This window comes from Takifugu flavidus, chromosome 5 (assembly GCF_003711565.1).
Source record: "Takifugu flavidus isolate HTHZ2018 chromosome 5, ASM371156v2, whole genome shotgun sequence".
Classification (NCBI taxonomy): Eukaryota; Metazoa; Chordata; class Actinopteri; order Tetraodontiformes; family Tetraodontidae; genus Takifugu; species Takifugu flavidus.
In genome coordinates this window covers 7715809-7738354 of record NC_079524.1, presented here as the reverse complement: position 1 = coordinate 7738354, position 22546 = coordinate 7715809, and the positions used below count along the sequence as shown (strand labels likewise).

Genomic DNA, 22546 nt, shown 5'->3' with positions numbered 1-22546 from the left:
TGTGTTTTATTCAGCCTTGGTGTTCCTGGAAAGTTCTTTTTATTAAGGTGTTATATTCACAAAAGCAGCATTTGCTAATAATCCCCCCGCCCCCAACAAAAAAATAATAATTAATGTGTCAAATCATACTGTTATTCATTTATTTTTATAACTGAATATACATTTTGTCACTCCTTGTATTTTTTTCAGTCTAAAATGATATAACTGAGGCACATAAGCCACATGTAATTGCAATGTTTAAAATTGTTTTTTTAAATTTAATTTTCCCATTTGTAGGATAGATTTGGTAGCTTTAGCATCAATACTAGAAAGCTATTGTAAACTGAAAAAAGGCTTCTTACATACATGTATATTAACATTTGAGAACTGTTTCATTTAATTCACTTTAATTTGGAACTCCTTGTGACAAGCAGATGAAAATAGATGGCATTATCCACACACACACACACACACACACACACACACCACACACACACACACCACACACACACACACACACACACACACACACACACACACACACACAGGGCAGTTATGAAGATTCTGGCATTACAACACTTTCCACTGCAACAGGACACTCACTGGCACCGAATGCTCTGCTTTTTTTTGTATTAGTGCCAGAGCGGCACTTGTACATAACATTGCTCGCCAGTTTGTCAGTAGTAAACACAGCGGGTGTGGTGTATGGGAATGTGGGCCATCTCTTTGTGATGTTGCTTGGCATAAGGCCACAGGTAGAAGTCAATAATTGCGGAGTTGATGCTGCATGTCTGCGTGTCTCTCTCCTGCACCAGCTTGCAAAAACGCTCTTTGATCAGCTCCACAGACCAAATCGAACAGCCTCGGATCTCGACCTCTTCCCTGTCTCCAGAAGTGAGCAGCTCGCCTGCCAGACACCCGACATGAAGATGTGAAATGTTACGTTTTTTACTGAAAGCATTTTGCGCCTGACATGAGAGACATCCACGTGTCTGCTCTCTCACCATTCTTCAGCGCCTGCATCAGCGCATCAGAGTACCGCAATACTCCAAGGTAGACGAGAGCCTGGGGAACCCTGTAGTCAGCAAACATGGTGAGCCGATCGATGTTGATGATGTCTCCCTCTCCTCTGGCCTCCATGATGCCCCAGAGGTCTGCCACCAGGATCTGAGCTCGCTTATAGAATGAGACTCTCTTCCCCTTAAAATGAACAATACCAGTTGCAGATTCTTAAGATGTTTTACACATTTTGTAAACATAGACTCTACACTGTAAATCTAAAAGTAAAACACTCTTGTTGGATGAATTCTATAGAAAACAAATTGTGAAATGCCTGGGAAATCTATTGTTTTCAGCCAAAATTACTGTATATCATTGTGGGATATCGAATATTTTAAAGATGAATTGGATCTGACTTTCTAAACATGAGAAATACCACTTTCCATATCCAACCCTCCGTACCTCATATGTAGCTTCGTCCCTGTATGAAGGGATCTTCTCCACAATGAGCTCCACCATCTTCAGTGCATCATTCCCAGCTGGGTTGATAAAACTCCTGAAGCTCCCACCATGCTCCAGCAGGACGCGGCCGCCTTCAGTCAGCACCTTGTTAACAGCTATATATTTTCAATTTCCACTTTTCATTAAGGTAATACAGTTAACAACGTGACTGAAATAGGATGCAGGAGCTCTGAAATCATTTTTCTCAAGTTACTAATAAAAAAAATGCAGAATGATAAAAAAGGAAAATTAATCATTTTGTAGGTCTAACATTGTTGCCATGTATAAATATCACAGAAAATATACAGCCCACAAGACAGTGGTTAATTGCATTTCTTCATTTGGTCAAACACTAAAGAGATGAGATGGAGCACATTTGAATGTTGCGCCACGGTGTTCTGTAAAGAACTGGATAATTAAGGGGCTCATTGGCTGCTTAAGATAAAGCTGTAGTCAGGTTATTATAGTGTAAACCAGCTGAAGGAAAAAGAAAGGTTAAGATGTTCACACCTGGTGGCGCTCCTCAAGCATGGGCATGGGTGTTTCGTTGTCTGATCGGAGGATATGGGCCAACTCCTGCACACTCATCTGAGAGAAGTACTTTGGCTCAGTGATGGGAATACCTGGAAAGTGTTGGAGGAGCATCAGATCCATGATTTGGAATGAATGGACACAGATAATATAGTGATGCAGCAATTCTGATACCAGTATTGAATATTGGTTCAGTACAGATGCCTCAACAGCAGTCAGAATTCATTTATTCCATTCAATAAATTATATTGGTCTAAACTTTTACATTTTGAAATATATTTTATGTTTTGATTTGACTTAAATCGGCCACATTAGGTAGTCACATTGTGGTACAGTTATATTATCGAGGGTATCTGCAACGTGTGCCGGTGCCAACAGCTGCCTCGGTAGAGGAGAACCATTTTAAATTTACACTGTAACTGAGTATCTTCATCTTCATTTCCTGGCAGTGAGAGCGAAGAAATTCAGGAACCGCTGTGAAGAAATGCAACGCTCCATTTTGGCATCAAATAAATTTGTAGGAACCTATGTTTTTCTGACAAAGCCTCTTCTAAATTCAAAGACCACACCAACCAGATATTGAGAGTCGAACATTATATGGGACATAATTGATCCATTTCCGGAGGCATTCAGGCTAATTATGAGTGATTCACAGCCACATGGAGAGCTATAAGCAATTTCCCAGCAGTACAAGTTGAAGGAAAGGGTACATATACAGGATGAATGAATTAGCAGAGAAATGTGAAGGGGCAGGGATTGAGGAAAGGAATCAAGTGTGTTTTTTTTGCCAGGTGCAATCGAGAAAAGCTTCATTCTGTCTCAGTCTCAAGACGTAAATCTTTTTTTTTTTTAAATTTTCAAGATGCCTTGTCTTTATATTTGAGGAAAAAGCCCATTTGAAAGACAAAACTGTATCCAAAGTGACAAAATGTTTGAGGTAAATAAAATTGGGCTGTGGAGTGCTAATAAAACAGGAAAACAATAAAACCATCCACACATTATTAACAGTGTGTATCCGGCCCCACATGTGCTCTCACCTTCATCCATGGCCCTGGAGATGGCTGCGCAAAGAGTCATGTAGCCTGTGTATGTAATCCCTTTATAGGTCACCTCACACTGTTGACTCTCACTCTCTGGCCAGAAGGAGAAGTTCATAGTGTCGACCACAAACACCCAGTTAAAGGCCTGAAAGGTTTAAAAAAAACCAAAAAAACAAAACGAATACTAAAATTATGATACACCTATTATTAGGAAAAAATTAGATATCATAAAAACATAGCTGTTCTATATGCTTAAAAGGCAGGGAAATGAAAAAATGCAGCAGTTTTATCATCTGATGTAAAAAAAAATACAAAGTGTGGCCTAAAAATTATAAAATACAATAAAAAAAAAAATCCATAGTCCCCTAAAATGGACAATGAAAAAGCATTAATACTAATTTAGTAAAAGAATATATAATTTAGTAAAATAAATATATATATATAAATGATCCATTAGAGAAAAGAGTCCTAACTTGAAAATGTTCCTTAAGTAAAAAGACGTAATGTAATGGAATAACAGCAAAATGAACTTAAAATATAAAAAGTGCATGACTCAACTCTGCCATATTAAGGTAATCCATTATTTCTTTTTAACAATAACAAGGGTATGACCATGTTAATGCTGTAGTTCTTAAGCAAAGAGCCAACTTCATATGCTGTACTACTTGTCCTTTTAGGGGGTGGAAAAAACAGATGACATGTCCCTAATGGCAAGCCTTAAAAAAACATCTGCAGAGAAGAGAGAAATCTTTTATATTTTTTGTTACATTTTAAGGATGAAGCTTCCATGAATACAACTAGAATCCCTCAGAAAAATCTTTTGTATGTTAAAGGAAAATAAAGCAGCGTTACTAATCATCTCCTCACTGTTGAAATAAAATTCCAGGCACTCTAATCACTCGCCTGGTCGGAGTTGTGTGATGGAGCCAGCGGATTTGCTTTCTTCCAGCTCCTGGCAGTCAGACTGTCACTGTGCCGGAGGTTGTAGAGCATCTCTGCCACCCTCTCCACTCCTCCTTCCTCCACACTCACATCCTGACTCCTTTCTGCAATATATTGCCCAGATTCACGGGGAGGCAAAGGTGACCCCATGAGCCCTGTAAACATGCACACGCACGCATGAATACGAACAGGGCTCGACAGAGAAGGTGCTCCACGATCACGTACGACTGCACGCAAAACTGCAAGACATTTCAATAATTAAGAAAATAAAAGATGTCCGGCACAGTTTTTATGGGCAGGAATAGCTGAATGCTGGGGGAGATGTGAATGTCAGTACGCTTTTCAGTCTAAAATACCAATATCCAACATACGTCACTGGGGAAGTGACATTTTAAAGATGATGATCCTTGCTTTAGTACAGGAGTCAATTAAGGGGGGATAAGAAGGAAGAGAAAACCTTCAGCAACCAAGTATGTATGTAACCACAAGTTGGATCTACGGAGAAAACCGATTTCCACATAATAAACTATACTTGACCTCCTGCATCCACCTGAAATGTCAAATATGCCAAATGGATCTTTTATGGGTGGATGATTGCTCCTCGCCGTATCTTCAAGAACAAAGTTTTTTTTTGTGAAAAGTACTTTCGGAGTCGTTCAAGTGAATGACGTTATTACTGCTTGTTGATAACGTGGATGAGCAAAGTGCAGGTAGGATGAGTGATTCGAATCAACGCTCCCCACTGTCTCTATTATTATTATCACCGTCTCTATTAATTACATTTAAAAACTTCATCAGACATTTTCTCCACACATGATTTGACATCGAATGCCAGCAAACTAAACTCGTTTCACTGTAGTTTCTCAAACATAATCAATGAGCGAGGAGGTAGGAACACACCAAAAAATAGTTACTTTCTTAGAATATAGAAATAATGTATATTTACTTCAACGGTGCGTTTATGCACAATGACGCAGTATTGCTACTGTGATTTTTTCTTAATATTCATTACTCATTAAAGTAGTACTGTATTTACATTACCTACCTGTAAGGTCGCGTGGATTTTGGTCCACTACCGGGTTCTCGCCTATTGACCAATCAAAGCCCTCCTTTACATTACGTCACAGTCTGAGGAGCCAATTATCTCGCTATAAGTGGGAACCGGAAAGACGCGAAATGAACGATAGATTCGTTTTTCCTTTTTTCAAATTCTATTTTTCTTTTAAAAATATAAATTCATAGGAATAATTAAACACAAAATGGCGACTTGACCGAACTTTCCATGTTTTTAAATGCACAGTTCAAATAGGCACAATTTCAGCGTGAACAGGAAGTAGATTAATTTTGTTAAGTTTAGATTTTCAAAAAAATAATCAAAAAGGTGAAATTTTATAAATAAACATACATCATTGGTTAATGTTATGCAGAAAATAATTGATGTTTGTGATATTTTTATACCTGTATGACAGTAAATTAAATAAAACACTCCCATGAGTTTCATTAAAAAGTGGCACCATCTTTATTCATTTACAATTTGACAATTCTACAGCATGTAAGGTAATCAAGGGAGGTTGTCAAAATTCATTCCAGGTGAGTTCTCAAATCTTTAATAAAATGTCAAATATTAAAACTACATGTTCTATTGGCGAGTGTTTCCTTACTTTAGATTTTGAGACCACAACTATCACTAACAATTATTACAAATTAGACCACCTTACCAGTGTACAAGTGTACCGGCTTGCACAACCCCAGAAACATTCCCAAGTGTAAAATGCCTCACATTAAAACAAATGCAATAGGTAAATATGAAAAGAAACATTGCTTACATTCTGCCTGCTTGTAATATTAAATGTGGTACAATTATGAGTGAAGGGAGCAATATAAACAACAGAATGCACACCAACCCACACACGCTGACAAGCTCAAACTGGTGTACACATGAGACAGGTTTAATTTTGAAAAACAATCATACACAAATGCATATAAAACAAAACCATCAAAACCCAAAGAGTTTATTTCTGTCCGTCAGGGGATTTGATATTTTTAATAGATGTGTTTAAAAAAAAAAAAAAAACCCAAAAAAACAAACAATGCATCTGATAAACTAATGGACTACACTTAAAAATGCAGACTCATCTAAATTTTTTATGCACAGGAATGTTGAACATCTCCTCATTAAAAAATACAAAAATAAAATCCAAAAACAAAAAGATACCCACAATCCAGAATAGTCTGAAGCAATTATGTGGGACAGGGGCAGAGGGGTTGCAGGGGAGGGGGAGTGAGGCAATCTGAGTCTCCTGGGTCTACAGAAATTGCCCAGAGTACTGCTTCACACTGTAGAGAGAGAGAGTAGGATAAATAAATACTTTTTTCCATTTTTTTTTTGGAGAAGGAAATGCAATTCACAAGTGACTGACAGTGTAAGTATAACCGTGCAGCTGTGGGAGGGTGCAGTCTTGAGAAAATGGAAAGGCGGAGTGGATTTACAGAAGGAGAGAGAGGTTAAATGCATGGAAGACAGGCAAGGAAGAGGGGTGTGGTTAGTCCTTGTGTCCGAGCAGGTGCAGCACACTAAAGGGAGAAGAGGGAAGAAGGAGGAAGGAAGCAGGATTTGTAACCATGGCAACACTAGACCACTAATGAGTGGCAACAGGTCATTAGCTGTATTAGCATTTCAGCTAAGATCAAATAGCATCAACAAGGAAGTGGTGTGCATTATACGTGCCTACTGCGTGCCAAAGGAGACAGAAGAGGAGAAGCCTGTGCTGTTTGGCAGACTGTGATTTGTTGTCAGTTGATCTAACTAAAAACAACAAAATCACTAGTCTTCCACACAGCAGCAGACAGGGGAAGAATCAATCCACTCCCTGCTTCACAGTGAAACGGCTTAGATGGCAAATAAATGTGTATTCCTTTATTAACCATATCCACTGGTGGATGTGACAAAGAAACAAGTCAATTATATTGACCCTTTAAAACAATTTAATGCTTCTTCACAGCCATTTCATGCAAGAGGAAGGTTTGAACTAGTTGCGGGTTGTATGAGGGGGAGGAAGGAAAAGGGTTAGTAAAATAGGGGCAACAGAAACAACCAAGAGGTGTATTAATTTAGAAAAAAAATCTCTGTATATATACATATATAGTATGTGTGTTATATATATATATATATAAAATAAATATTGCACCTATTATTTTCTGTATGATTTAAATCCTTATGGGGTTAAAATAGGTTTTCAGAAACTTGCCTGCTTTGTAAAAGGAACTGAGCATTCTGGATCTGATCCTGGGTACCCGTGATGGTTATAATTCGGTCTTCAGATCCTTCTAGAGGCTCATCAATCTTGATAGCAGCTCCAGAGTCATGACGAATCTGTTTGATCCGTTGACCCCCCTTACCAATGATGGAACCAGCCAGCTGTCATATGTGGAAAGACAAGGAAATGGACTGAAGATGGTGAAGGAGGCTAAAGAAAAACATTTGGGTACCACAGATAGTATCCGTGAAGGTAAAACACAAGTGTCTAGTCCAAGTATTATGGTGTGTTTTTATCTCCAAACTCTGAGAAAGGACAATAATTCAGTGTGAATGACATGATCACATGTTAGTACAGGGACAAAGGACAAGATGTAAATTTTCTGTGATGTGCCAGTCTGAGTGGCAACCTGTCATTTACTTACATCTTTGGGGATTGTCACCTGTGTGGTGACAACAGGGCCGCCAATGTCATTGTAGGAGCAACGGCCACCTGATGCACGAAAAAGGCAAGGCTGACATCAAAATCAGACGGTAAAGCAATGTAAAAATAAAAAAAATAAAAAATAGCACTTCTACATGCAATAAATTTGCTGTCGCCATTTAAAATTGCATATACATTTGCATTTTATTTTAAAAAAAATATCTTACCAGAGTGGTAGTTATCCCAGGAGGAACCATTGTCTAAGATGAAGGAGCAAAAAACACTGAAACAAGACTCAAGACAATCGAGCAATTTTTCTGACAGCTGTAAATATGCAGCTGACCCATGCTGCTACTCATGCAAACATGGTGATGCAGCTCCTCGTTAAGCCTCCTCTTAACTGTTGAACTGCATGGCGATTATTCTCTAATGTCTCAAAAATATACCCATTATTTTAAAGATAAAATAATTCCATATGCCTGAGTAAAATCCAGTAATATTAACCAATAACTGACACGGGTATAAAAGCCATACTGCCATTCAATCGGATTGACATGCAGAACAAAAATGTGACAATAGAGAGGCAGGCAGAGCTCAGATTCAATCAGTCTTTAAGATCTATATGATGACAGAAAAAAGAGAACAGGTACTCACCATATCCCCCACTCTGAAAACAACAAAACAGACAGAAACACAGTTTACACACAACACAACCAACTGCCTGTGTCTCTCATCACAGCTCAAAAAAATGAAATGAGGATTATAAGCGCGAATGTATGGATGATGCAGCAGCTTCCACGGAGTACACTCAACTAAAAACCACCCAGTTTCACCCGTAAGCTAGACTCCTCCTCCTCTTTCCCTGCCCCCACCATCCTCCTTTCCCATCTCTCCATGCATCTCCATCAGCCCCCATTTTCACCTGCTGCTGTCACCAGGGCAACAGGCAATTCAAAAAGCTGTTGCTGAGCAACGGCAGGCAGTATCCTGCCAGCTCTTGGAGAGAGAGAATGAGAAAGAAAGAGGGACAGACCTTCCACTCTGTCAACAAAGCGTTATTACCTAGCAACCAACTATGGCCTCCCCCACTCTCCCCACCCCCATTGGCCTCTCTTTGCAAGAAAAACAGGCTGGCCATGAAAAGTACACAGTAAGAGGGCAATTATACATGATTATTATGTGGTGTCTCCGGCTGTGGTGATTATGGTCATTTGGTGGGTAGGCTTACTCAACTAACCAAAACTAGCCTAGATGCAACGTTACAGCGAAAATATATGCACGAGTGACCAGCCATCGTTGCGTTTCAACCTTTTGCCATCACTGCATTGAAATCACAGCATACTGTCTTGCAGCAGCACCAAACAGTGGACTGGGCTAAAGAGACTGGTGCCGAGCAAGATGCTAGAATATGAGCTGCATTAATGTAGCAAAGGGTCACTAACCATGCTATCACTGTAGCGATCCGGTCTGCCTCTTCTGTCACTGGTGAGAAGAGAGAGAGAGGAAGAGAGAGAGAGAGAGGGTGAGGTGGAAAAAATGGTTACAAAAAGACTGACAACATTCCAAAGGAAATTTCAGTCTGGGTCAAATTGTACACACGCGGAACAAGATTACAGTATAAACACGTTTCCTCTCAGCCATCTTCCCACACAGTAACAGGAACAGCATTGACAGTGTTATAGTGAGAGCAGTGACAGGTGGCGGTGATGATGATCACAGCCAAGACTGGCTGACTTTCCCCAATATTGAGCTGAGATAAGGAATTAACTCACAATGTGTCATTTATTCATTTCCCAATCTTTTCACATATGTGGATGTGATGTCAGTAACGTTAAACTATAGCTTCAGCACCATATTATCACTTGTTGCTTTGGTGCAGCAGTGCCTGTCTGATCCAGGCAGTATTAAAAGGTTAAAACAAGGAATTTACCAGCAACAACCAGGTTTTTCTCACACAATCTCACATTATTTGGCAACTGATCTAAACTCACATGTTCAGTTTGATTTCCATCACCATTCCATATAGATCGAGAGCTGACAAGCAAACGTGGCCAGGTCAGCTTTGCAGTGTAGAATTTCAAATTTTTGGAATTTAACATAGAGCTAAAAATATCTGTTTACCACCTCCTTAAACAACAGAGATGTGACAGAAGCATCTACCCTATAGCATGCAAAGGAAGACGTATTGTCATATCAATCCTCATAGACGCTCCATATACCTAGTTATCAATTAAGGAAACTAAGTGTTCCCTTCATTGTTTAGGAACACTCCGTGTGTAGTCACTTAAAAATAAATCAACCACAACAATTTAGGGAAATACAAGTTTTCCATAAATTTTTAGTAAACTGAATTCACAGAATATTTTAATATTAATTCTTTAGAATGAAGTCGAACATTTTTTGGCATCATTAGAAATGATTTGAGTGCATGGAACAATGTGTGTTTATTAGGGCACGGACAGGATCTTGCTACCCATAAAGAATGCCGATTTAAGGTAAAATGACCAAAGTGGCTACAGGCTAATGGCTGGAGTGAGTAGATGGGGAAGAGAAAGAGAAAAAGGGGGACTAGCTTCTGCTCCTCATAAAAAGTTAAATTATAGACAAACCAAAAAACTGACTTATTACTGCCAGACTTACAATTTCAGTTTCATGTTTTGTAGCAATCTTTAATTTCAACTGTGTTTTAAAATATGCTATTTGATAAAAGCCAAGGGAAAAATACCAATCTGAAGCACCTCTTACACCGACAAATAATATATTTGACATTCATGAAGTTAAAAAAATAAAATAAAAATCAGCAATTATCTCTGTAAAAGAAGGCAGGAGATGAAGGTAAATGTTCTGGAACAGAAACTTACTTTGACCTCTCATCTGAGCCGCGGTACGAATCATAGTAACGATCATCTCTGTAGGCAGGATGGAGATGAGAAAAGACACAAACAACCAGACTTACATTGATGTACATGTACAATTAATGGATTCACCACCTTTCTAAAATGGCACATATGTAACAAATTATGTGTAGAAAACACAACTGAGTTCACTATAGAAATTAAAACTACATCAAGCTTGAATGGAATTTTATCAGATGAAGCGGGATTAAACTAAAAGCACAAGCAGACTCCAGAGGAAACTAATGCAGAAGCTCAAAAACAGGAATCAAACCAGTGGTCTGGATTATGGATAATCATTTCATCATTTAATAAAATAATCAAGTGTGGGGGGGGGGGGGGTTACCTATATTAGTAATACAGATAAGATAAATTTTTTACCATAGCATGAATTTGAGAGAAAAATCCTATTATTGAGATCTTACCCTCCTCTGTGCGAATGTCCAATGGGCATGTTTCGGCCACGGCTGTTCCCCCTAGAAACCCTACTTGAGTGTGGTGGAGGAGGACCTCGGCGGGGACTGTCGTCATAATCTCTACGGGACGATGACATCGGTCCCCGTCCTCCCCTACTAGAAGACATACGCTCAAAGCCGCGGTCTCCGCCGCTGGACCTGTTGCCACGGGAAGGGAACCCACCCATAGGTCTGCGCCCACCTACCCTCTCCTCAAACATCACAGTGAAGCCACCGTATTCGTATGTCTCGTCATAGAAGTTAGGGTCATAGGGCTGTGCGCGGCCCTTTATGGGAGCCTGCAAGGATGGAAAGAATTTTTAAATTAAAATTAAACTGTTACAAAAAAATACAAAATAATAAATTACAAAAAAACCTTCCCTTTATTCTCATGCGCACACATTTGTTTCCCCATATAAAGCATCTTAAGATCTTACACAAGTGTATTTATCCTGCAGCACACTTACATCTGCAATAAGCTCCAGCATAGTCTTAATGCACTCCACCACTCTCTCCATTTTACCGCCAACCAACACAACCCGGTCCGTTGACTGAGGACAGCACTCCTGAAATAGCTTGATGCTAGTCTTTGTGTTCTGGAAACATGTCAGACGCAGAGACGTGTGAGGGAATCGATTAAATAAATACAACACATCAATATTACACCTTTTGAACTCACCTCACGGAGCTCCTTAATTTTGGCTCCCTTCACCCCAATAATTGAACCAGCAAGGCTCTGGTGGATTAGCAGACGCAGCTCGCAGTCAAAATCCATCCCACTGTACTGCTGATACTGAGGGAATCAAAATACAATTAATTCCATCTTGTGGAAGAGTAAACCCTAAACAAGATTAATCTTTCTTCTACTACCTGAATAATCAAGTTATCTATATTTTCACTACTACAAACACTCAACAATATCATCAATACTAAATGACTTGTATTTTTTGGGATTGTTTCAGTTCCCAGAGATTCTCGTTTACTGGCTTAGGAAATCTCACCTCCTCTAATGTTGGGATGATCTTCAGCAGGATTTCTCCAACTGTCTTTATGTCGGCACTGATGCTCAGGATGCTTCATATTTCACCCACCAATGACAGGGCCGAGCAGAGCCATACGCAAACGGTGGGTTTGGGGTGCCGGCATGGCAACCAAGAGGGAAGAACAATATTTCAGATCAGAAAATTCCTGACTCACAAATGCTCCATAAACAACCAGTGACTAACAGATGCATCCAGTATTTTCTTTTTAACTTGAAATTATAGATATATTTTGTTGTTAATTGAAAAACAAAAAACAAACAAACAAAAAAAAACAGCTGGTCCCACAAGCAATGCATTAAAAAGGAAACAGTATATCGTCCGGAAAAAAGATAGAAGATAGAAAAAGGGACCCAAAGAAAAGCGATTGTATTTGGTGACCACTGAAGGGAGTCAGGGAGGGTGAAGGATCTGGCAGAAATAAGCACCAACGGTACCAGGAAGAACTCTAAAGTTTGAAAGCATAATATGGTGGATGTAATTAGATATATAGATATAATTTGGACCAAAGTTAGGTTGTCCAAACTAAACAGACTATATTTCACTAGTGGTTTAAAGCTTGTAGAATATCACAAATTGAGCATTTAATTTGAAAAATACCTGTATCCTGTTATCTAAAAAAATAAAGAATTGTCACCTATGATGTGACTGAAAAACTTAAGTTTCTTATTAATCAAACCTAAGCAAACTATTACATGAAAACACAACGATCGAGAGAGCAATAAAAAGATCAGACATGGAATGTCAGACACTGATGTTGTTACATGATGGTAGACTAAAAATAAAATTAAAAATGAGAGATGAATGAAACCTCGAAGGACGGTCTGTTCATCCAATAGCTCCAGCAGTCAATAACTAAGTTCAAATGAAGCAAAAGATGGGAAAGGAACAAGCACACTCACACAAACCACACCTTCTACTATCTAGCTTTCCATTTGCATTGCAGAATGGGATCTACCATTACAATGGAGAACAACAGGAAAAGAGTGAACTGATGTGGGAAGCAAGTGGGCTTATGAAACACATTAAAATAAAACACCACTATAACCATTCTGAGGGAAAAGGAGGTGTAAATGTCAGATATAGAGAACAGATCATCATTATTAGAAATTAAAGATAAAAATATGAGCACATATTGCACAGATTACAGAAAAGATTTAAAAGGACAGCGATAGATTTTGGAAAAACCCTGACAACACCAGCTTAAATTTCAACTAGATAACACTTTAAAAATGGACTAGAACAGGATGTTGACATGGCTTTTACAGGCTCAACAGGCAGATTTGGATACGAACGTATTTAGGCATTTAGGCTAACGCTAAAATATTGTGAGAACAGATAAGATACAGTGACTTGACAAGAGGCAGGATGACTATAATTCATTTCTTTTTTTTTGACCTGTAGTCAGGCAGTGAGAGGGAGGAGCTTAGGGACATACCGCTCAGGCCCACTGCTGTCTGGGACTGACACACTGGCTTTGTACTGGGCGTGGCATTGGCAGGGGCCAGGGCCATTCGAGCACAGATGTCAATCAAGTAAGGCCCCCATTTAGGGACAGGGCACGATTATGGACAGGGCCAACCAAGGTGTCAGGTGGGCGGGCGCAGGAGGGGCCATCCAGAACATGGGCAACAGAGGAGGAAGTGGGCAAAAAGTCAACAGTAAAATAATAAACAAGGAGAGGGAAGAGGAATACAATTTTAATATACAGGCTCTAGATTGGTAAAATGTATTTTTAATTGATTCTCTCAGAGATTGGTTTGTCAAAGAGAGAAAAGGAGAAAATATCACACTGGAAAATGGGTCATGGTATATTCAGAACATGAAAAATTCAATGATGGCAAAGACTACAGACAGTGACAGAGTGGTAGGAATGTAGAGGACTAAAGAAAAAAGTAGTCAACTGAATCATGTAGGAACTGGTGGGGTTCCCCTACCATTAATAAAAATGATATTTGACACTTTAAGTGACCTCATAAATGCTGCATGTAACACTGTGCGTAATTTTGAAATAAAAGCAACAGTGTGGTATCAATAGCAATAAGGCCATAAATTATCCACAAAGGGCACCAAATTGCCATTTTATGTCACTGACACACAGGATGTTCATCCTAAGTGATGAAGACAAAAACCAACAACAATTGGTCTCTTAAAACAGAAGGACATTAAGTTATTACTACTACTACTACTACTACAGGTACTGGCTATTCACCTCCTTGTTAACTCAAAAAATGTTACCAAATACCAGCATACAGCTGATCAGTTATGTGATAAAAGAACTACTGCCCTATAGGGGGTAGAGAGGCTTAATACAAGTTGGGGAAATAGAGATACAAAAGAAAAATTAAAATCAAAATATCAAAAAAGTGTATAAAATAGATATACTTACATCTGTACGGAGAGCTTTAATGTTTTTGCCACCCTTCCCAATTACAGCCCCTGCATTCTGAAAAGACCAGAATCACCAGAAAATGAGTCAACAATTTGATGGAATTCTGAAGCAATGAATAGAAGGCATAGGACAGAAAATAATCATTCTAAAAAGACAAAAAATCTTTCTGCACAAAGACAAATAGAGTGTGAAACATTAAGTACAAAATTATTTACTTTGCTCTGCAGGAGGATACGGAGCTCAACCATCTCGTCACAATTCCTGGAGCGCTTGAACGATTTCTGCTCATCAGCATCCTCAGCAGGGCGCTTACCTGGCATAAGAAGATAATGACAAATTTACTCTACATGTAAAGCTCTGCAAGAAGTAATGCCTCATCACAAAATGATTAGAACAGAGAGAGAACCACAAAATATCTATGCTTTCAATTCTTGCCACTGTTAGACAGTTAGCAACACAGACACAGATGTTAACATTTGTATTTACCCTTGCAAGGTTGGAGCATTTGTGTGCACCAGCTTGTATCTTAAACTATTAAATACATCTAAAATTCCCAAGTGCAACAACATTTTTAAAGTGACACTCATCTAGCAGTGATGCCCAATGACATTAACAATGCCATAAGACTTTGTTATATACCATTAGACTCTGCATTGCTGAACGAAGCCTCTTCTTGCTGATCGATTTCTGAGTCCATTTTCTTCTGGCAGTGGAAAAAATGTGGTGGTTTCCTTGATCCGGATGAATGGCAACGAGGAGGACTGAAAAGCAGACAGCCGTCCCCTCCGAGATGCTTCGATCTGTTAGCATTGTAACAATAGGCAATAAAGTAAGCAAGAACAATGATTGAGCTTTGTGCTCGGTAACCAGTTGACAATGAGAAAAATTAGTAACAGGATAGAAAACCAGTACCCACCAGTATTTATTGGAGGGAGAAGGGTGTGTAGATAGGCGGAACTAAACACGCAAGGACCAAACAGCTGATGAGACCTGTGGAGTAGGAGAGGCTACTTGAAACTGTATATAAGGCACTGGCTCTAGAATAGCAAAAAGGTACGAGACGCGTCTTAGTTTAAATAAAGATAGAAGTTTAGCAAAAACCGCTGTATACGCCTTCAACTTCAAGGTCTGAGCGCTAATATGATGTTCAAAGCTTAGAGGCGGAAAAACTGCTGGTCTCCGAAAACGACGGCAAAACTATAATTTGACTTACAGGAAGGTAATAAAGAGTCATAAAGTATGTGCTTGATTTCTATCGCTGACCAAAACAGTGAAGAAACGGAAGCTATGGGGTCTTCACCTGAAAATAGTCAGCTGACATTAATGTCAACTACCGGGGCAGGCACCGAGCCCGGAGGGAAACGATGTTTGTTAGCTAGCCTCGGTGCTTTCGGTTAGATTTACATTTCCAGTTTATATCGGCCTTACTCCAAATAAATACTTTATTGTCGCATCGAAACCGACATACTGTTCATACAATAAGATAGAAATAAACAAATCGTTAATTAATACAAAGCCCAACAGCCGGACTGACACTAGCAGTGAGCTAATATCGCCATGTTGCCATTAATTTCGAGTTCGAGTCAAGAGGCGCTACCCAGGCCAGTTAATTTGGTAGCGGGTGCGATTGACATAGAATTGTCTAAGAATGGGCCCCAACGTGCGTATTTCGGTTTACAGGACATGTAAACGCAATCTGTTAATTTCTTAGCGGCACACAAAAGGAGATCTTATCGTCAAAACACAGACCTTGCAGTGCAACACCTCGCTCCGTCGTCCCCTTTTCTCTCTACCTAACTTGGGTACGCTCTAAATCAGTCGCGGCGATTGATTGGTTGAGCAGAATTACGTATCACATGATAAGAGTCGTGATTGGCTTACACAGATGTCACTCATCTGACGGATCGCCTTACGAAAATGGTTGTCCGCGGATACAGTAAATCCGCGATAGACTGAACGCTTAGATGCAGTTATAATGGCTAAAATTATTTTCGGCTACTGCAGTAAATACGATCATCTTTGTACTACTCATGAAGATTTACAAATGATCACAATTTCATACTGCTAGTTAGTGCTAACTTTGGCGCCTCGCGGCATTCCCAACCAGTACCACGAGGCTATACGCTACCTTCTCAGGTACCGCTAAAAACATTATATCGTGCGTAAATGTCAATATATGGCTACATTTCTCATTCAGTAATCTTTTGTTTCCTGTTGCCTAGGACTTATCCATTATCACCAAAAACTCGCACACAGTCAGAGACTAACATATGATTCTTTTCTAATTTGAGAAGACAAGAACTACCATTGGCAAGACTTTCTGGAAGCCTACGGATGTCTGTGCCCCGATTTAAGCACGTTTTATTGAGAGCTCTTAAGTCTGTTTTCTATAATGCCATTTAGTATTGGATTAAATAGCAAAAAGTAAATCACCAAGGAGGAGAATGGCTCCCGAGTTTCAAGCAGTGGTGCATAATGCCCAATTCTGGCTTCAGTCGTCCTGGCATATCCAGGCTCCCTTTGCCTGGTTGGAAGCCTGTGTGGAGTGGCTGCAGGAAGAGGCAGGTGGAGCTGGTCGGTTGTCCCAGCAGCAGATCAACCAACAGGTAGATTCCGACATGTTTAACACCGGTCGTAGTCACTGAAATCGGGGCTTTCCCCCACCTCAGATGTGTTACCCTGCAGTAATTAGTCAGTTTATAATGTGATTCTGCAACAGAAATTGATGCACTCACTGTCATTTATTATGGTAAATTTAATTGAAACACTAATTCATAGCTTACACGATATGCAGATCACTGATGCTGTGAAAGATCAAGATAGCTGTAAGTGATTGGCCTGGTTAAATTATGGTATATTATCTCACAAATCAGTTTTTGTTGCTACAGTCAAAGAGCAGGGATTTATTTATTTATTTTGTAAATGTCGTGGATCCATCCACAGTGTCATCTGCACCAGACGGCGGTGGTGTCAAAAAGTGAAATGTATTCCTGCATTCACACTTTATCTGTATGTCAAGCTGTACATAAATATTAAACTGAGCAGCTGTGCCCCTCTCGCATACATCCCATAAATGTCATCTCCTGATGGTTGCAGATTTGTGACAATAACATAACCTCATTTGGTTCGCCCAGATGGTCACTAGATCTGAATTTAAGGCTGAATCGTGATTTGAATAATAAAGGATAGGATCTTTAGTTGGAAAAGAAAAGATCTGAAATATTTGAGATTTGAGTCACCTTTTTTTTTTCTTATTTTTTTTTTTTTTACTACATTTGTGATTTTGACCTAGAACCAAGCGGTAAATGTGTTTGTATATATTATTATGTCGTCAGTAATTTGTGACGGAAGGTTATACAGATGTTACAGCGTAAAATGCCGCTAAATAACTGCTAATGCAGAGAATCAGAAAAGAGTTATTATAGCACTAAATGTCTAATTTGTTAATGTGATATGAAAGGCACTTGACCAGTGGTTGCTGGCCGACCTGAGGGACCTGGATCACCCTGTTCTTCCCCAGGGGCTCGCTCAGGCCCAAAAGACTGAACTCATCGGTACCTTCTGTGTGCAGGTAGAGGGTTATTGGCCATACAAGTTGTAAATTAATCATTATCTGACTCATAAAATACCCAATTTTCTGTGAAAAATGAAAGAAATGTCAACGTTTCCCTGAAGGATTTTAAAGGTAATCTTTAAAAAAATCTTGTTGAAACTTGACAGATAAACAAAAAAGGCTGTCATGTTTGTACACGACACACGCCTTAAAAATATGGAAACATGACAAATTAATTGGTTGCCATTATCAAATATTAAATTGCAGATGACAAATCTGAAGATACAATTATAGCAAAGTTGCAATTACACCATGCCGCTTCTGCATTGCTAAACACTTCACGTAGATATTTAGGAAATGAATTTGCAGGAAAAGCCAACATGTGCAGAGTCTTGTTTCAGGTTGACTCACTACTGGACATCAGCCAGCCTGCGTACAGTCAGCTGCAGAAGTTGAGGGGCACTGACTGTGCAAACGATGAGGTGTCCGCCGTCACACAGGCCACTCAGAGGCCCTGGGAAACAAGACCGACTCGGATGCTACTATTGCAGGTGTGACCCAGTTACTCATCCAACAGATACTGCTCCATTCTTTTTATAGAGCTAGAGTTTATAGATCTAGAGTTAGGAAAGTGTAAATGTCTACAATGTAGTAGTATTAATATAATTAATGTCAGTGAGCCTAAGAATCAGTTTGTAGCATAAGCAAAGTGAAAGGTAACGACAAGCTACTATTTTTGATGTGGAAACCAGAAGGCTTCAAGACAAATTGATACACATGTTAAATTAAAGCTGCAATAATTTCACAGCTATTTCCTTGTTCAATTATTGCTGCTCAACTGAGCTGTTTCTGTTATTCAGGTGACAGATGGAGTGCAAAGCCTAGAGGCAATGGAATATCAGTCAATCCCTGCGCTCAGCGCGGCTCTTAGGTTTGGAATTTTAATCGCCGTTTTTTTTTTTTGCTGCAATTCTCATAGTGTTCAAACAAATGTTCTTTTATTTACAGTTTTGATGCAAAAGGCAACAATAGTAATATTGATGTTGATGAACAGGACTGAGACCAGTGTAATTGAGTTTATTAAAATAAGTTGTCATAAAGACTATTAGCTAGATTTTGTTTGGTCGTGAATATTTTTGCTGGTGAAAATGGTTAAATTCTTGTTTTGTCAATTAGGTTTTATAATGATGTAATTAGGACAATTTACAAATCATAAAAACCAAAATGGATTCCTTTAGCTGAATGTGTTCATGACATTTTTGTCTCTTGTGATCTGAAGGCCTGGTGTGAAGCTGCAGCTGCATGGGAATATGGTTTGTAGACTGGGGGTGCTTCTCTTGGGACCCTCCAATGTCAAGGTCCTGGGGGGTGAGGTGGAGGACCTGGTGGAGAGGAATAACCAGGTGAGCTGCAGCATATTAAAAGTCAATTAAACAAATGCCAGTGCTCATACCTAAATCAACGCTATATAAAGATAGAGATCCATTGGTCTCTCTTTTTTGGATCGATAGGGTCGGGTGATGTGCCGAACACTTGGACTTCCTGATGAGGGAGGGGAGGCTCCATCAGCACCACAACAAGGTATGTTCACTATCTCTCTGATTGTTGGCAAAAGCAGAAACAAGAATCTAAATGCATACCTTAATATGCTTAGTTACCGGTTAGTCAATGAATGTCATTATTATAGTACAATCATTCATTGACGCCATAACCACTGTTTATGTTTTGTCGTTAGATAACCAGGACATGGAGGACTTGGAGCTGGATGATGCAGAGTTGCTGGCTAGTCTGGAGGCCCAGGAGGTGGTTCAGAGCCTTCATAGTCAGCCTGAATCAGAGAGTGGCTATGGGACCCTGAGTGACGCCTGTGCTCAGACCTCAAGCATGGCCTCGGTCAGGAGTCTCGTCTCATTAGCCTCAGCCAGGTGGGTGGTGAACAGCTTGCTTTCACACTGCAGCTCACTGGCAAACCTATGTAGATTTCCAGATCTCAGGGAGTTCACTAATTAAGATATAACATTCAAACCAAGCTCCCCGGTACCGCTGGACTCTACACTTGATAATTGTCCATCTTAAGATATGAGTAAAATATCTTCATTATGGAGAGTTTTGCCTTATTTCAAAGCCTCCATTAGCTGTAAATCCATTTTCCAATTTTGATTATATTAGATTACCTTTCAAACTGCAAGCCCATGGAAGCTTTTAAAGACCTCCAACGCATAAGACTTCCAGACATTTAAGATGTTCAAATTCCGATATTCTTTTAAATGAACCATACCTGGTCAGTGATGAAGCTTTCTGCAGTCCGTCAAACACTCCATAAAGTGAATTTAGACATCGCACCTTTTTGAAGGTGGATAAATCTGCCTAAGAGGTTTTAAATCATCGAGCACCGAAATAACCAAGTTGCATATCATCTCGCAGAAATGGCACCTCTGCCCAAGGTGGCTTGACCCAGAGCCACAGAGCTGGATCAGCACAAGGACACCACCGTGCTTTTGAAGAGAACAGTGATTTCTTGCCCTCAGATCGCCTGCATCAACAAGAAATTCAAAGCGTGGAAGATGAAGATTTTCCCGATGAAGACTTTGATGCAATTCCTATGGACGAGTTGGATGCTGTGCTTTTTCATGAAAACACTGCTGATCTTAGTCGGAGGTTAACAGACAACCCCGACAGAGCTCCAACAGTCCGAACCGTGGCGTTTGGACAGAAATCTGTAACCAGCTCTGCGTCACGGCTGAGCGCCAGTAACTCTAAATCCACAAAGCAGATAAGAAAGGATGGAGGATGGCTAGCTGCAGCAACACCCTCAGCTTTAACTAATGCTGACTGTAATTTCATGAAGGAAGACATGGATTGCATACTCATAGATGTCGAGACCGGAGGGACAGCTGCCCTCCCTGTTCAACAAGGACCTAGTACAAACCGAGACAGCTACACCAAGGAAACAATCATTTCAGACTCCGGCGGTGTCCTTGGAAATGACTCAGCGCGGAGTGTAACAACTCAGAAGCAATCTTCAACTCCTGCTCTCACCTTGACCTCTTCACCTTTTACATATTTGTGCCTCTTAGAGCAGATGGTATCCAGACCAGATTTCCAAACCACAGAAATCCGTCTCAAAGCTTTCATTGTCACTCTTCTAGGGAAGCTAAGCAGCAGTAACAATGCGTGGAACATTTGCGCTACAATATCTGACGGAACCGGATACCTGGATGCCGAACTGTCTGACGAGGTTCTGAGGGGCCTGCTTGGCTTCTCGGTGGAAGAGAAGGGCGTTGTGAAGCGTGACCCATCACAGAGAGGGCGACTGGAAATGGGAATGAGAAGGTGTCAGGAGGAGCTGGTGGACATGTGCTGTATTATGACTCTCGTGGTCGAAGCAGAAGACAGGAAAGCTGTTGTGACCAAAGTGGAAGCCATCAGTGAGAATGTGCTGCAGGAGTTGGAGCAGAGGCGGAGAGCTGAGAGAAAATGACCACCTAACCCCTGTTGGCAGAACGTGAGGGATCATTTATAAACTACAGGCATCCGAGAATTCAAATGCCTTTAAAAATGAGGCACATAGTGGTGGAAACAAATATATATTTTTTAGGATCGGTGATTAACCCACCCCACTGTTTTCACATTTAGAGCACAGAATGTGTGAACTGGGTAATCAGCGAGCAGTGCTTTGCAGCGCACGCCATCTGCTATATGTGAATGTTACATTCTGTCCATTGTCATTTAATTTGTCTATTCTGCATCCCTACCAAGCATGAGCAGCCGTTCATAAATGTTCAAGACCAACCGCTTCTACCTTTAACTATATAGAACAATTAGAACTTTGCGATCAGAAGGGGGTCCACATTCTGATTGAAGCAATTAGTTTCCTGTCTTTGCATTCATTTACTACTTTCATTACTTTTGAGTGGGGAAAAAAATGATTGAATGTCCAAGGGCAGTCTGGGAGCTTAATAAACTGCCAGAGAAGAATGAGTGGAAAGAACAAGTGGCCATGAGCTTTGGTTATTTCTGTTCATTATAGAGCTTTGTGTCTTACTGAATTCACTTATTATGCTTTGGACAGTTTGTATTTACTGTTTATTGGGGGTTTTATCATTTGTTAATTTTGTCTAATAAAACCCGTCTGTCTGGTTATTTTTGCATTTGTCCTATCCTGCCAGGTTAGATAAATGTCCAGAAAATGTTTGGCAGCACTTTATTTTTCATGTATATGTAACTGTTTGGGTGCAGTTGATAATTGTTAGTTCTGCGAGTATTTTCAGGACTTAAAGCTCCCTGGAGGCTTTAGAAATCACTTTGCAAATGAAACATTTCGAAAATTTCCACCACAGAAATGACGCCTTATTTGCGTTCGGACTGCATAATAAGGTAATGTTTTCTCATACGGTAATGTTGTCATTGTAGTATGGATACTAAAGACACCGGAGGAAATGTACGTTCATTAACAAGCATATTTACATTTGTGTATTGATGCAGGAAGGCACACGCGTCTGTGTTATTCTCCTGATTTCACTGTGTGCACTTCCATTCA

The 22546-nt window shown here is 39.9% G+C and overlaps 3 protein-coding genes across 8 annotated transcripts; 1 reads left to right on the top strand and 2 right to left on the bottom strand.

Annotated features, from left to right (window-relative positions):
• Positions 1-228: 228 nt before the first annotated feature.
• Positions 229-5131, bottom strand: qng1 (Q-nucleotide N-glycosylase 1). 2 transcript variants are annotated; one of them, XM_057032381.1, is made up of 7 exons: positions 5038-5131; positions 3954-4147; positions 3048-3195; positions 1990-2102; positions 1441-1584; positions 984-1179; positions 229-886 (listed from the first exon to the last, which is right to left on the bottom strand). In XM_057032381.1, the coding sequence occupies exons 2-7, from the start codon at positions 4140-4142 to the stop codon at positions 657-659; spliced, it is 1020 nt and encodes a 339-aa protein (XP_056888361.1). In that variant the 5' UTR covers positions 4143-4147; positions 5038-5131; the 3' UTR covers positions 229-656. The 2 variants fall into 2 exon arrangements, with proteins under 2 accessions (XP_056888361.1, XP_056888360.1); XM_057032380.1 differs by lacking the exon at positions 5038-5131 and having other exon boundaries at positions 3954-4262.
• Positions 5132-5487: 356 nt separating this feature from the next.
• Positions 5488-16333, bottom strand: hnrnpk (heterogeneous nuclear ribonucleoprotein K). Of its 4 annotated transcripts, XM_057032377.1 has the most exons (18): positions 16203-16333; positions 15370-15443; positions 15093-15253; positions 14669-14766; positions 14451-14507; positions 13500-13543; positions 12023-12095; positions 11701-11814; positions 11489-11617; positions 10992-11320; positions 10534-10581; positions 9115-9154; positions 8327-8339; positions 7900-7932; positions 7674-7741; positions 7241-7410; positions 6413-6566; positions 5488-6329 (listed from the first exon to the last, which is right to left on the bottom strand). In XM_057032377.1, exons 3-17 carry the CDS (start codon positions 15148-15150, stop codon positions 6536-6538), a joined length of 1305 nt encoding a protein of 434 aa, XP_056888357.1. In that variant the 5' UTR covers positions 15151-15253; positions 15370-15443; positions 16203-16333; the 3' UTR covers positions 5488-6329; positions 6413-6535. The 4 variants fall into 4 exon arrangements, with proteins under 4 accessions (XP_056888357.1, XP_056888356.1, XP_056888359.1 ...); XM_057032376.1 differs by lacking the exon at positions 6413-6566 and having other exon boundaries at positions 16203-16332; XM_057032379.1 differs by lacking the exons at positions 5488-6329; positions 6413-6566 and having other exon boundaries at positions 7271-7410; positions 8327-8762.
• On the top strand, positions 16244-22149 carry rmi1 (RMI1, RecQ mediated genome instability 1, homolog (S. cerevisiae)). 2 transcript variants are annotated; one of them, XM_057032375.1, is made up of 9 exons: positions 16244-16589; positions 16676-17059; positions 17914-18024; positions 18408-18557; positions 18867-18937; positions 19286-19409; positions 19518-19587; positions 19742-19931; positions 20431-22149. In XM_057032375.1, the coding sequence occupies exons 2-9, from the start codon at positions 16898-16900 to the stop codon at positions 21485-21487; spliced, it is 1935 nt and encodes a 644-aa protein (XP_056888355.1). In that variant the 5' UTR covers positions 16244-16589; positions 16676-16897; the 3' UTR covers positions 21488-22149. The 2 variants fall into 2 exon arrangements, with proteins under 2 accessions (XP_056888355.1, XP_056888354.1); XM_057032374.1 differs by having other exon boundaries at positions 16244-17059.
• The last annotated feature ends 397 nt before the right edge of the window (positions 22150-22546 follow it).

What these genes read in the sequence shown, in the direction of transcription:
- qng1 (XM_057032380.1), bottom strand. Translation starts at nt 4,157, where the DNA reads ATGTTTACAGGGCTCATGGGGTCACCTTTGCCTCCCCGTGAATCTGGG. An exon ending in CATCACACAACTCCGACCAG is followed by an intron (nt 3,196 to 3,953) that starts GCGAGTGATTAG and finishes TAAACCTTTCAG; the next exon opens with GCCTTTAACTGGGTGTTTGT. An exon ending in GATGCAGGCGCTGAAGAATG is followed by an intron (nt 887 to 983) that starts GTGAGAGAGCAG and finishes GGTGTCTGGCAG; the next exon opens with GCGAGCTGCTCACTTCTGGA.
- hnrnpk (XM_057032377.1), bottom strand. Translation starts at nt 15,150, where the DNA reads ATGGACTCAGAAATCGATCAGCAAGAAGAGGCTTCGTTCAGCAATGCA. An exon ending in GACAGCAGTGGGCCTGAGCG is followed by an intron (nt 12,096 to 13,499) that starts GTATGTCCCTAA and finishes TGAAATATGAAG; the next exon opens with CATCCTGAGCATCAGTGCCG. An exon ending in AGGTGACAATCCCCAAAGAT is followed by an intron (nt 7,411 to 7,673) that starts GTAAGTAAATGA and finishes CACATATGACAG; the next exon opens with CTGGCTGGTTCCATCATTGG.
- rmi1 (XM_057032375.1), top strand. Translation starts at nt 16,898, where the DNA reads ATGGCTCCCGAGTTTCAAGCAGTGGTGCATAATGCCCAATTCTGGCTT. An exon ending in TCGGTACCTTCTGTGTGCAG is followed by an intron (nt 18,025 to 18,407) that starts GTAGAGGGTTAT and finishes GTCTTGTTTCAG; the next exon opens with GTTGACTCACTACTGGACAT. An exon ending in GCGCTCAGCGCGGCTCTTAG is followed by an intron (nt 18,938 to 19,285) that starts GTTTGGAATTTT and finishes TGTGATCTGAAG; the next exon opens with GCCTGGTGTGAAGCTGCAGC.